Source organism: Fundulus heteroclitus, chromosome 17 (assembly GCF_011125445.2).
Source record: "Fundulus heteroclitus isolate FHET01 chromosome 17, MU-UCD_Fhet_4.1, whole genome shotgun sequence".
In the NCBI taxonomy this organism is placed as follows: Eukaryota; Metazoa; Chordata; class Actinopteri; order Cyprinodontiformes; family Fundulidae; genus Fundulus; species Fundulus heteroclitus.
Genome location: NC_046377.1, coordinates 14627267 through 14639432, shown reverse-complemented (window position 1 = coordinate 14639432; position 12166 = coordinate 14627267). Strand labels below are relative to the sequence as shown.

The 12166-nt window shown below is 38.9% G+C and overlaps 1 protein-coding gene across 1 annotated transcript in view; it reads right to left on the bottom strand.

The window, feature by feature from the left end:
• cacna2d1a (calcium channel, voltage-dependent, alpha 2/delta subunit 1a) overlaps positions 1–11092 on the bottom strand; it is a gene marked incomplete in the record, with an annotated part of 123005 nt that extends 111913 nt beyond the window's left edge. Inside the window, 1 exon segment of the mRNA XM_036149334.1 lies at positions 10748–11092. Within this exon segment, the coding sequence (XP_036005227.1) occupies positions 10748–10827 (80 nt within the window).
• Between the last annotated feature and the right edge of the window lie 1074 nt (positions 11093–12166).

Sequence of the window (12166 nt, the reverse complement as noted above, 5' to 3'; positions counted from 1 at the left end):
CACAAAGGACACCAAACACCACAGGGGCAACATACTCCTCAATAAATGTAATTGTCTTCTGCTTTACTTCTTTACTTGTAAACATTCTTTGATATAAAAAAAAAAAATCATTTGTGGAAGGGTTTGTGACTGGAAACATGGGGAGATTTTCTTAAGCTAATGGAGGCACCTAGTTCAAGAGCAGACATGACATGTTAAAATAACACATTGTTTAATACCATAAAAAATACATTTCAATTTTTACGATGTTAACGAAAAGGAACTTAATCTCAAGTCTTGTAACAATTAACAAAAATATGCTCTACAAAATGTTCTGGTGGTCGTGAGTAAGAGTACAGAACATCTGTTTCGAGGTTTGGGCCCTCTGGATAATGTGTGTCCAGAGGCAGAAGGACTCTGTCGTTGTTTTTGAGCCGTGAAAAGAGTTCCCATCATAAAATCTATTGCAAAAATAATTGTTCCTGCTTTACAAAACAGGAAACAAAGGAATCTCTCAAAGGCTTACAGATAGGAAGCAGGTGTTTCATGAAACAAGCTCACCTCGTTAAATAAACTAAAAGCAAAAGAGTATAGATCCCAAAATCAAAAAAGCATGTGTCAAAAAGAAAAAAAACAAATGAGACCCTGACAAAAGGGAGTACATTTTACACAGAAGAAAATGAGAAGTAATCTGATCAATGGTAAAAAAATAAATAAAATATGGGACGTAAACAGATTTTGTTGGCGTAGCTAAACTCAAAAGTGAACAGCCATTTAGAACTTGAAAAGTTGTTAGAACCATGCTTTGATGTGCAGATGAAGCAAAAATGTGTATTAAGTGATTTACAAGTGACAACAGAAATGTTGGGGAGGAAGTGGATGTGTTGATGTGGACCATTCACATATTTTCTGGAAATGTACAGAAGAACATGTCTTCTGGAAATGATCTGTGATTCGTTATGTAATGGCTTGGGATTCAAAGCTCCACTGAGACCTGAAGTATTCTATATAATCCTTCACAGGGACTCATTCATAACGGTGATAAGAGATAAATAAATGAGGGAGCATACCAAAAAACTTAACATGATAATACTGAAACCTCGAAAAACTAAATTTTTCTGCTCCATGTTTGTTAGATAAATTCAGAGTACACATTTTTAATCATCAAACTAGAGGCACTTGGGGTCAGGTGTGTTTTTAGTCTTTATGATGCCCTGTTGGACTTCTTGTCAAACAACTTACACTTTCTGGCCGAAATATCTCGAACTGAATCACCTTTTTTCTACAGCTATCAAGATACATTGAATAAGGGGGGAAAAAGCAACACCTTCAAGTGTTTGTGTTTTTTCCAGAAGAACGTCACTTGCTATCAAGATTCCCGCACAAATCCTTCATCTCTCACCAGAGTAAGGTATACAACAGAGAAGCATGTTGTCAGCCTCCATGCACACCATTCCAGAGACCAGGTTCTCACCTTGCAAACAGTTTGAATCAAGTAATGAATTAAGCGAGTTAGTGATGATATACACTACACGTGACTCCTCATGGAATTAGGATTGTTCATAGTAAAAAGATGCATCTAATTCTTAAATATCTTTCAATAATAAATAATGGCTAACTGTATTAAAATACTTTTACGTTATTTTCCATTATTTCATTTCCCTTTGGGAATAAAGTATTTTTGAATTGAATTGCTCACCCCTGAAGCCATCTCTGCCTCTACTCCATGGCCTCTGCTCAGATGACTAAACCTCATCTTCCCTGTCACCTTCACACTTCCTGAGCAAACTCTCTACTCATCCATCCATACATCAAAGCGACCCTTCAGCTTTATTGCAGACAGACAATCTCAGATGGATGTGTAAGTATAGCGTGTTCATGCCCATCCCCAACAACCCACAGGCCAATATGTCCAATTAACATCAGTCTACTCGCCTACTCAGGCCGATTCCTGTCAGTCTTGTACTGAGGACCAGTTCCATGCTGCTACATGGTGTCCATGCGGTCACAACACTGGCCAGAACAGGTCTTACATCAAGAACCGTCATAGAGCCACTTTTACTAATCTCAGTCTGTGTTGTCTCACTAGAGGTATTTTGTCAAACATCCAAACTAAGTACTTGACTACCGGTATATCCCTTCAGAGAGATTTATTAAATTTTCTTAAAAAAAAACAAAAAAAAAAAAAACATGTCTAACCCGTCATGTCTTCCTTCTGTGAAAGCTGAAGAACTTAGTTACTGGTAAGGCAGTCTTTTATAAAGCACTGGTACAACAGATGTGCTGCTTCACCAAGGAACAAAGAACAGAGGCAGAGCATGCATGAATGTTAATGTTTTTTTATACAATTCTTTTTAATAAATGCATTTGTTATATACAATTGTGTCTGTTTCTATCAAGGACACAAAAATGTAAAAGAAAATCTGACAAATTTATCAGGTTTTTATTGTTGCCATCATGGCATGGTTACTATGTCATTACACCTCCCCAAAGAAGGAAGGAGAAGTTCTGAGAAAAAGGAAGTAAAAAAAAGAAAAAGGAGGACGTGAATAGGTCACTACGGGGATACATTTATCAACACTTCCAGAGATGCGGTGGCTGAGCTGATGCCCATAGCGCGTCTGAATATGTTCATATGGTGAAACCAACTATCTTCACTTTTACCGCCACAGCAGCACAGCCCAGCAGAGTCCAACAACAGAAGGACTGGAGGATGGACACTGATGATCACGAAGTCTGAGGTGAGGAAAAACTAAGTAGCTGTACTTGACAAATACTTTATGAGGCTAGAGCAGAGGCCACCAACCTTTTTGAAACAGAGCTACTTCATCAATACCGTGCCATACGAAGGGCTACCTGTACTGACCTTTGAGCTACAAAAGTTCAAGCTCACCTTAAATTCGCAATATTTATGATTTTTTTTGTAAATACAAGTATGATTAAAAAGGAAGAGCTACTGAATGACATTTTAAATGCAGTGCTCGGGAGGGTTGTGTCGTTTCTTTGAACAGGCCTTAGGGCACCACATTTGGCCCTGGGGGGCATACCTGGTGCCCACGGGCACCATGTTGGTGACCCCTGGGCTATAGTGATCAGATGTCCCAATTTGTGCAGGACTAAACTGGATTTTTCCCTCTAGTCCCAGTGTCCCACAAACTGAAACAGTGCCCCACATTTCACTGTGTCAGACCGGGAGAAGTCAAAAACTTATTGGACATGTGCTTTTCTGAAATAAGGCAGAGCTGTAGTCCTCGTCATGAGAGCTGCCTCGGCTGTCAATCAATATGCAGCGGCGTCTCACCCCATGAGCAGCTGTGCGCCAGCATGCTCGTAAAATAAAACGAAAAGGATTTGGATGATTGTGGGCTACACAATATTAAGGAAACCACGTCAAAGAAAATGTTGCTACAGAGACTAGGGAACTGTTTCTCTCTGGGTGCACCCAGAGAAAGGGAATTCTCAGAGCTTTTTGTGAAGTTTACCAAGGTTATTTTTCAGTTTCACAGCAGCGTGAAGAAAGGCAACGCTGTAGAAGTGAGTCGCACAAGAAACGCGGATGAAAAAGCCCTCTGTCGAACTATGGACTCATTTTCATTCAAAGCAAAAAACACCTGCCAGACCGACAAGGTTCAGAATCCCTTAAACGATATTTAACTTTACGCAAAAGTGTTTCTAATAAGCTTTAAACAAAAGTGTTGATCTTCAAAAGCTAGCAACGTTTTTTTCTGATAAACTTAAAACAATTATGATCAACTTTTTTTAAAGCTTAAAATCCCATCCATCCATCAATGTTCTATCAATTAATCTATCTAGAGACAGATTAAGGTAATGTGCGATCTGACATGTAAACACGCATCTATATAGAGCAGGGCCTCACATTTCAATTCCGCACAAGGCCTCACCCTACCTGCGACAGTCCTGTTTACAAGACACTTCTAAGTTACTAATCATATGTCATGCTTATGTCTAATAATGTTTGTGATTGTTGGGTGTGGAGGTATTATGTACGCTTTACTGACCTTTTTAATATTGCTCTCAAACTTTCATGTCATATCACTAGCGCAGCACAAATAGCTTTTGTTATATCTGTTCTGTCAGCATCCATGAATCCTTCTTTGAAAGAAGAACAGCAAGAAGGAACTTGACCAGTGTAACTTGCTGTGGTTTCTCATGGCGCCTGCTGCTTACAACATTTTCATTTGATACCATGAATGGCTAAAACCGACCTTTGGTAGGCAATCACTAGGTGTCGATTTGCCCAATCAGCTCAGAAAGTTCTGCTGAATGACTCCTTCCCCCAAATGGATTCGATGGGAGCAGGCCCAGACTGACAAGGTGCAGAACAAGTGCTACATATCAATCTGGCTTGCGAGGTTAGTAGGGAAGAGATGTTTCTGTGTGCTGCTGCTGGAGGAACCGCGACAATCTGGGCAGATGTTGGGGGTCAGTGGGAGAAACCCTGCATATAAGGAGCCCAAATATCAGCCAGTGCGCCTTTAATTGGGCCGTAACAGTCTCAATTTCCGGCCAATGTGTATCATCAAACAATACCCCCATATGTGCATAGGTTTTATCTCAATTATGGTAAATTGGGGATTACCAAAATTAGCCTGTTTATGTATGCTTCTGGACCAAACTTCCAGAAAGCCCACTACATTTGCTCTGTGCTGTGTTTTACGCAGCCAACAGCTGTTATGAGTTTAGAAGTTGATTACACTGACACCTTCCTTTGTAATATCTGTGATAAAGGGTTATCAAATACTAAACCCCCAAATAAGTGACAAGGGTCACCCTACCAAACACAAACTGCTTCACATCTCAGCAAGCATCTGTGTCCTGCAACAAACAAAACTCCCATCTAAACAGCTGTTAGCCATTCCCAAGGTTGCCAGGGCAACAGTGTAATGGAAAATTCTTGGGAATTTCCATGTGGCAAAGGAATGTGAACACAGTAAAGCTGCACTAGAGTTGCTCCCCATGATTCCTTGTTTACAGACATGCCAGTCTCTTCGGAGACGTGGGATAGGAAACTTAAACTAGGTTCTAAAGAAACACTCGGTAGCTATGTATAGGCAGAGAGCCTTCTGCAACTCTACACTCCACGGTCATGTTGGCTTTTCCCCCATAGCTGAGCAAGACCCTCAGCATGTTTTCTTTCCTCATAAGAGGCAAGCCTGCCTAAATATACCTAGAACAGGAATGAAGCAAAGAGGATTAAAAGGTAGGGAATAAAAAACATTTTAAAGACATTGCATAAGTAAACATGCTAACGTACATAGGCTTGAAGCCCCTTCTAAATGGCCATGGGGTGCAAATCCCAGTCAAGAAAACCCACGACCAAAGATTTTCATCTGGAGCTTGTTACAGTTGAAATAATCTATTGCAAATCTTACTGCTACTACTGCCATTTCCCCAGCTGACTAAGGGAAAATGTTAAAAAGGAAAATTATTACAAGTTTTTCTACTTGGGTATTTTACTGGATGAAACATCGTCCCTGGGAAGATACAGTAATATTAAACAGTCCAACACATGATTCAATCAAGAAAAAATGCCTGAAGCATCTTTACATAGACAAATATGTATAAATAGCAATAAACTACCAATGTGTTGGACCGTGTGCACGAATTACTAGAGACGCAGGCACATTTTCTGGTTCAAATCTTCTTGCACAGTGGTTACATAAAGCAAACGCAAAGTATAAGTTTTCTTTGCTGCAAGCCAATTTTAAAATCTTCACTGTGTGGTTGTTTCATTGCTGATTAAAGTCCCGATTTAATGCATATTCCAGAGTTACGGTTTGTTGCATCATATAATAGTGCATTTAATGATGGGACTGTACAACAGTATTATCACTAAGCATCTGGGATTCAGAGGAAATTATTACATAACAGTGGTGTCACTCAGGCAAACAAAAGTTTAAGACATATTTAAAAGACGAGCTCCAAGAGGAGAGAAAAAAAATACACACAAAGTCTCTTAAGAAAAAAAGAAGACTAAATCAGTTCCTTTTGCACTATTTTTACATGAAAAAGGTTGGGTAACATTCTAACAATTATACTAATCTACAATTCTGCTTTCAAACAAGATGGCTATATCCATTGTTATGTTGTTTGATGGGTACACAGGTTGAGTAGACACCTAGCTGCCAAACAATACTAAAAATATAAATTTCTTTTTCATTGCTACATGCATTCTAATGAAATTTGTCCTTTCCAGTTAACCCATCGCTTTTGGGGAGCCGTAGGGTGCCACTGTGCAGCGCCTGGGGTGAAGGATCTTGCTCAGGGACCTAGAGTGGCAGTCTGTGGGATTCGAACCCAGGACTCAAATCCCCTGCTCCAACTACAAAGCCACCCCTATATGACGCAAGGGGTTAAGTCATATTTACATACAAATCAAAGGAAAATGGAAATCCTCTTTTATTCACCGTTCACTTTTAGTACAAGTATAAATACAAAAGTAACTTAAATGTATTCAATATTTCTGGGTTAAAGGTGGAACTTGGACAAAAAAGATGGGTCAAAAGATGGGAAGGATACAGAAGCAGAGAAAGGAAGGAAGGAAGGAAGGAAGGAAGGAAGGAAGGAAGGAAGGAAGGGGGGAGAGAGGAGTACAGAAGGATTTGATGGAGGATGAAAAGACATTAGGACTAAAGGGATCAAAGAAGGGGGAACAGCAAGAGAGGAAAGGAGGAATACAAGTAGGAAGGAGGGAATAAGGAATTGCATATTAGACCCAAACACAACTACATTTTTTAAGGAATTGTTCCCCTTGATCACCACCATCACTTTAGATATGATGAACCTATCCTTGGCAAATGGATATGTACCACAGGCTTTAAAGGTTGTTGTAATTAAACATTTACTTAAGAAACCTCTTGATCAAGATGACTTAAATTACAGACCTATATTTAATTTTTGCTTGTTATCTAAAATACTTAGGACATTTTTTTTTTTTTTGCTAATTAAGGTCTTTACTGACATGGCCTGTATTATTTCAGAGCTCCTCACGGCACTTAAATAGAATTGTTGAAAGTCACAATTATTATTCTCAGTCGAAGTCTGTGGGAATTGATATTGGAAAAAAAAGAAGAAAAAAAAGAAAAAAAAGAAATTGAAGCATGTAGTTACAACATTTTAATATTTTGCTGTTTAAGTTACTCGTTCAGTAAGAAACAGCACCAATACCTGAAATATTTTTTGAGTGTATTTATTAGTAGTTATTAGAGAGTTACATTGCCACCAATTCTATATTTAAAGGAAGATTGAACAAACATTTGTTACAGTATAATTAAACATTTTAAAGTAAAATTAACCCCCCCCCCAAAAAAAAAAACAAAAAAAACTTGACTATGGATAAACCAACAAAACTTTGTTTTTGACTAACAAAGACACTGATAGCCAAGGGATCCTCAACATTAATGCATAACTGTTTGCATTCTTTTAAATTGTAAGATTTTTCACAGAGTAGACCTGTCTTTTGGATTATAACACCATTCTCAAGAGCAAACTATACATTTGCATGATCTGTACCTTCTACATTCTGTACCAACATTGAGTACCCTGATCAGACAGCACCGCCTCACATCAGACCCACGGATCAGCAAATAAGACACCACGAGCACGAGAAAGCATATCACTTTAGCCGTCTGATCATTTAATTAAGTTAGCGGGGGAAGAGTGGGAGAAAGAGGACGGTGAGAGAATCATTTCACAAGGAGGAGGATAGGGGTTTAACTGTAAATCTGAGGTGGACTTAAATTAAACCAAAGATAACCTTTGGATTAGGAGGATGACTTCTGGGAAAAAGATCCAGGCATATGGTATAAAAACACATACTTCAAATGATTAAAAATAAAGAAACGTATACAGATTAAGACAGCCAAGGTTTAATTTTTTTCCCCCTTCTATCTCCTTTTTCCATTCCTTCCAATCTTGTCTTTTGTATCTTTCCTGATCCCAGAGCGAGCTGGGTGGCGCCAGGCTCTCTGGAGAGTAGTCTCTGACATCAGATGTTGTGTTTTAGATTTGGATGATGTTAATTATCTGCCCTCAGGCAACAAAGGAGGGAAAGATAAAAAAAAGACAGACAAGCGAGCTGGATAGAAAGAAGATGGACAGAAAGAGAAAAACAGTGAGCGATGAGAAAGAGGATAGGAAAGAGCGGGAAGCCAGAAAGAAAGGAAAAGACATGGATCAGCCTCTCCATCCTTGTCTTCAGCTTTCATTCGTCTTTGTGACTTTTACCTTGAGCAGTCAAACTGAAGCTTTTCAATCCAAATGTAACAATCCAGGAGTATACTAACCCCCCAAAAAACTAAATATATTGTAGCGCTGCAAATTAAACTAGATTTATGGTCAAAACTATAACATAACAGTACCTTCGGTTTCATTTTTAAATCCTTTCTCCTGAATTGACCTTCCCCTAGTTTTAAACAAAGACAATCACTTGCATCTGGTTGTACAGCTCCCTGTGTGAACATCATGTACACAGCCCACAGATCAATCCACTTAGTGCCCATGAAATATAGGGAGTGGGCTGGCGACTCTGATAGTCTGACATCATCGCTCCCGGCCATTAGGCTAAGTGCCATCATCGCTCATGGCTCACCACCTCTCTGGGACCAGACTTGGGCTGCATTCAAGACCAATCCCTCTTTTGCCCAGGCTCCCTAGAACCATCAGGATTATTGTAAACCTGTTGATTAAGGGCATGAAGAATGAGTAGACCTTTAATTTAGAAACTAATTTCCTCTTACCATGTGCTCCAACTGTTAAATTAACACCAGATATATGCAGGTCAGAGTCAAATTTAGACAAGAACAAGCGATACCTCATCTCTTCCCATAATATCTCTACCTCATGCCATGAGTTCATAATACATATTAATATCTTGCAGAGCAAATGACGGCGTTTCACCTCATGACTGGTAGCAAACCTGCTCAACCTGAAGCAATAAATAAGATAAACCTAAGTGCTTTTCTGCAGGCTGATGCCATGTCTTGTATGATGGTCAAGGACGCATTTAGGCAACATGATAACTGTCTGCTTTCAAACATAATTTAGGTCACTAAAAGACACAAAAGTACCGTTCAGAAATTCCACATTAACTTTTAAGATTTTACTGTAGAGCAGCTGCATCGTCTAAATATTGAGTCAAATATAAAAGTTCAAGATATTTAAATTTGATTCTGAAGGTTATAACCAGTTATAATCCGAATTACAGTAGTTCATGTTTTTTGGTGCTAACCCAGATGAAGTCGTCCCTGTGGCTAAAGCTAATGGCTAGTCATAGAGGGGCCAAGAAAAGCAGACCTCTCCACTTTTCAATTGAATGCTATTTTTTGATCCTTTAATCTACAGTAACATTTTCATTGGAGGGTTATTTATGCAGCAGTCAATCGTTTACATAGGAAAGGAAAGCAAGAGGTCATGTGTCACCAATGAGCTTCCGTGAAACGTACACTCAGGACAGAATTTGTGAAACATTTCAAGTCAGTAACCAGCAATAAAAAAAACTAACAAGTATAAAAACCCTCAAAGCTTCCACTTGTCTTGCTATACTATAGCTTTTTATGCCTTTTTTACTTTAAGACGCTCATAAACTCACATAATCTGTTCATGTTTCACACAGGAAGAGCATTGCTGATGCACTACTTCCAACCTTGGTTACCAATGGAAGTAATCATTGACTTCTCTGTAAATAACCTGACCTTACATGGAAGGGTCATAACACCATCTGCATAAAACAGGATTTTGAGAACCCCTGTCATAGAACATATGAACTTGCTGAGATTTGAGTTTTTAAGATTGTAGAAGTCAGCATCTACACTAGTCAACAGTACACATTACATCAATTAATGATCATTAAATACCCATCACCATCTATGACAGAGGAAACTTCCATACAAGCTTCTCTATTAATCCCAATGGGTAATTAGATATGAAAGTATTTTGAATATTATTTAGTGGAGTAGTTTCTAAACTGCTCATATTATCATGCCCAAAATGACAGCCAATCAAACTTGCAAACCCAACTATTTCTTGAGTATATCAGCATTACAAGTAAATTCATTAAACATGGGTATTATGACAACACAAAGCACAATCTGACAACACATTGTATGTACCGGAGATACTGTTCATCGCTTTACAGATGTATAGCATGTATGCCTTTAATTTAGTTAGCTCTTAAAAAGGACTCCAAGACCCCTTTTTTATTTTTGAGACCCCAAACGATCCTTACCTCAACCTTAGGAAGGAATGACGAGAACAGAAATAAATATTCCCATTAAATTATGGAGAAAGATTTGCTGTATTTAACTGCAACAGCAACTGTAACTGTATTCCTTATAACTTTATGCAACTCAAATTCACAACAAAAGTGCCCATAAATGTGCAACTCAGTGGAAAAGTTTAGACACTCGGGACTTAATTTATCCCTCCAGTATGATTCATGTGACAGCCAGGCGACCACATGTCACACTGCTGCAGGCTCATAATAAAAAAAAGGAGAGCAGCCTAAAACATCATGTTTCATGAAGTCAAAGTTGCGTCTGACATTAACCACATGTGAATTTTGAAATAATTTTATAAAAAAGTAATCCCCTTAACTTTGACTAAAGGAAGAAAGTGTTAAAACTTCACACAGGCAAGGCGATCATCTGTGCACATAGAACCGGCTCTGACAATTAAAGCTGCCTTTATGCGCGCTTCACAGCGACTACCGAGGAGTTTGGAGAACAGGTTGTTTTGAGGCTGTACTCACATCTGGGGTGTCGGGAATTGTCCTGGCGAAACAGACGAAAGGCTCGTCAGAAGAACCAACATACAGAGGGAATAATCCATAGCTTTGTTTATGTTCAGCCCAAGAAATGATTTATGGAGTGGAAAAGAGGCGCAAAAAACTGATCACAAATCCAAAGCAGTGTCCCCCTCCTCCTCATCCAAACGCCTCACAGCGCCATCGGTGCGCGTTTGGAAACGAATCTAATCTAGTCGCTATCTGACGCTCCCCTCCTTCTCTTTCTCCTCATCCTCCTCCCACCGGTGAAGTTGGGGGGGGGTGCTTATTTAGGGTCTGATGTGCCTACTGTTAAGTGTCTGACACATGTGAAAGACAGCGGACTAACAGCTTGTGTGAAAGAATAAGAGGAAAAGGGGGCGGGCGCAGCAGATCGGTGCCAATCAGCACACTGTAAAAAACATCCACAGTTTGGGACGTGAAACGCAGCGACTGTGTGTTCAAATGGCTTTTCCTCGGTTAGAGGAAATGAACCCAAATGTGTGTTTACTATCCTAAAAGCTATGACACGAGTGCCTGCTGCGCCCCCACAAAGTGTAGTAGGGTTTTTTTTCCAGATGGGAACCACATGCCGGATTGCATTGGCGTCTGCGTAACTGTGATTTTAGTACAGTTGGACGAGCAGTTATTACTTTTTGTGGCAAAGCAGAAAAAAACCCTGAAAAATTAAAATCAGGTTTAATTTTTCCCTTAGAGTTAAACCCAGAAATATTCATACCCTTGGCAAGTTTACATTTAAAATTTTTATTGAACAAAGTCGCCCCCCAATAGTAAATTAGACTGGCATCCCTTACCGCGACAATGTTAAAAGGGCTATCGGTTAAAATCAGTTTATATAAGAAAGCAATGTCATGTTGAAAATTAACCATCCCAAATAAAACTACACACACCATGCAATATTCAGAGGAAACATGTACATTGTCATAGTAATCAAAGTCTTATTATTGCTGACCGGCCTTTTGCATGTTTCTGCTGGTATTTTGCCAATTTTATCTTTACAAAAGAGCTCCAAGTCTTTGATATTGGCAGGCCTCCTTTTCCATCTCACTGGTCTTAAGCTCCCTCCACAGATTCTCCATCATATTCAAGAAGGGACTTTGGGTGGGTCACTACAAAACATTAACATTATAAGTCAGAAGAAACATATTTATAAACTTTAAAGAAAACCTTAAACAAATCTGCCAGTAGTCTGTAATTTTGGAAAGTGCCTTGAGATGACATGTTTCATGAATTGGTGCTATATGAATAAAATGTAGTTGATTTTAATCATTTTGGGCCCTTCTAAATTAACAAAATCATCCGAGAATAATTCAAACAACATTTTTAAATTGCATATAAAAAATAAAAAAAAAGTTTAGTTTGTGGCACAGATAAAAACAATGA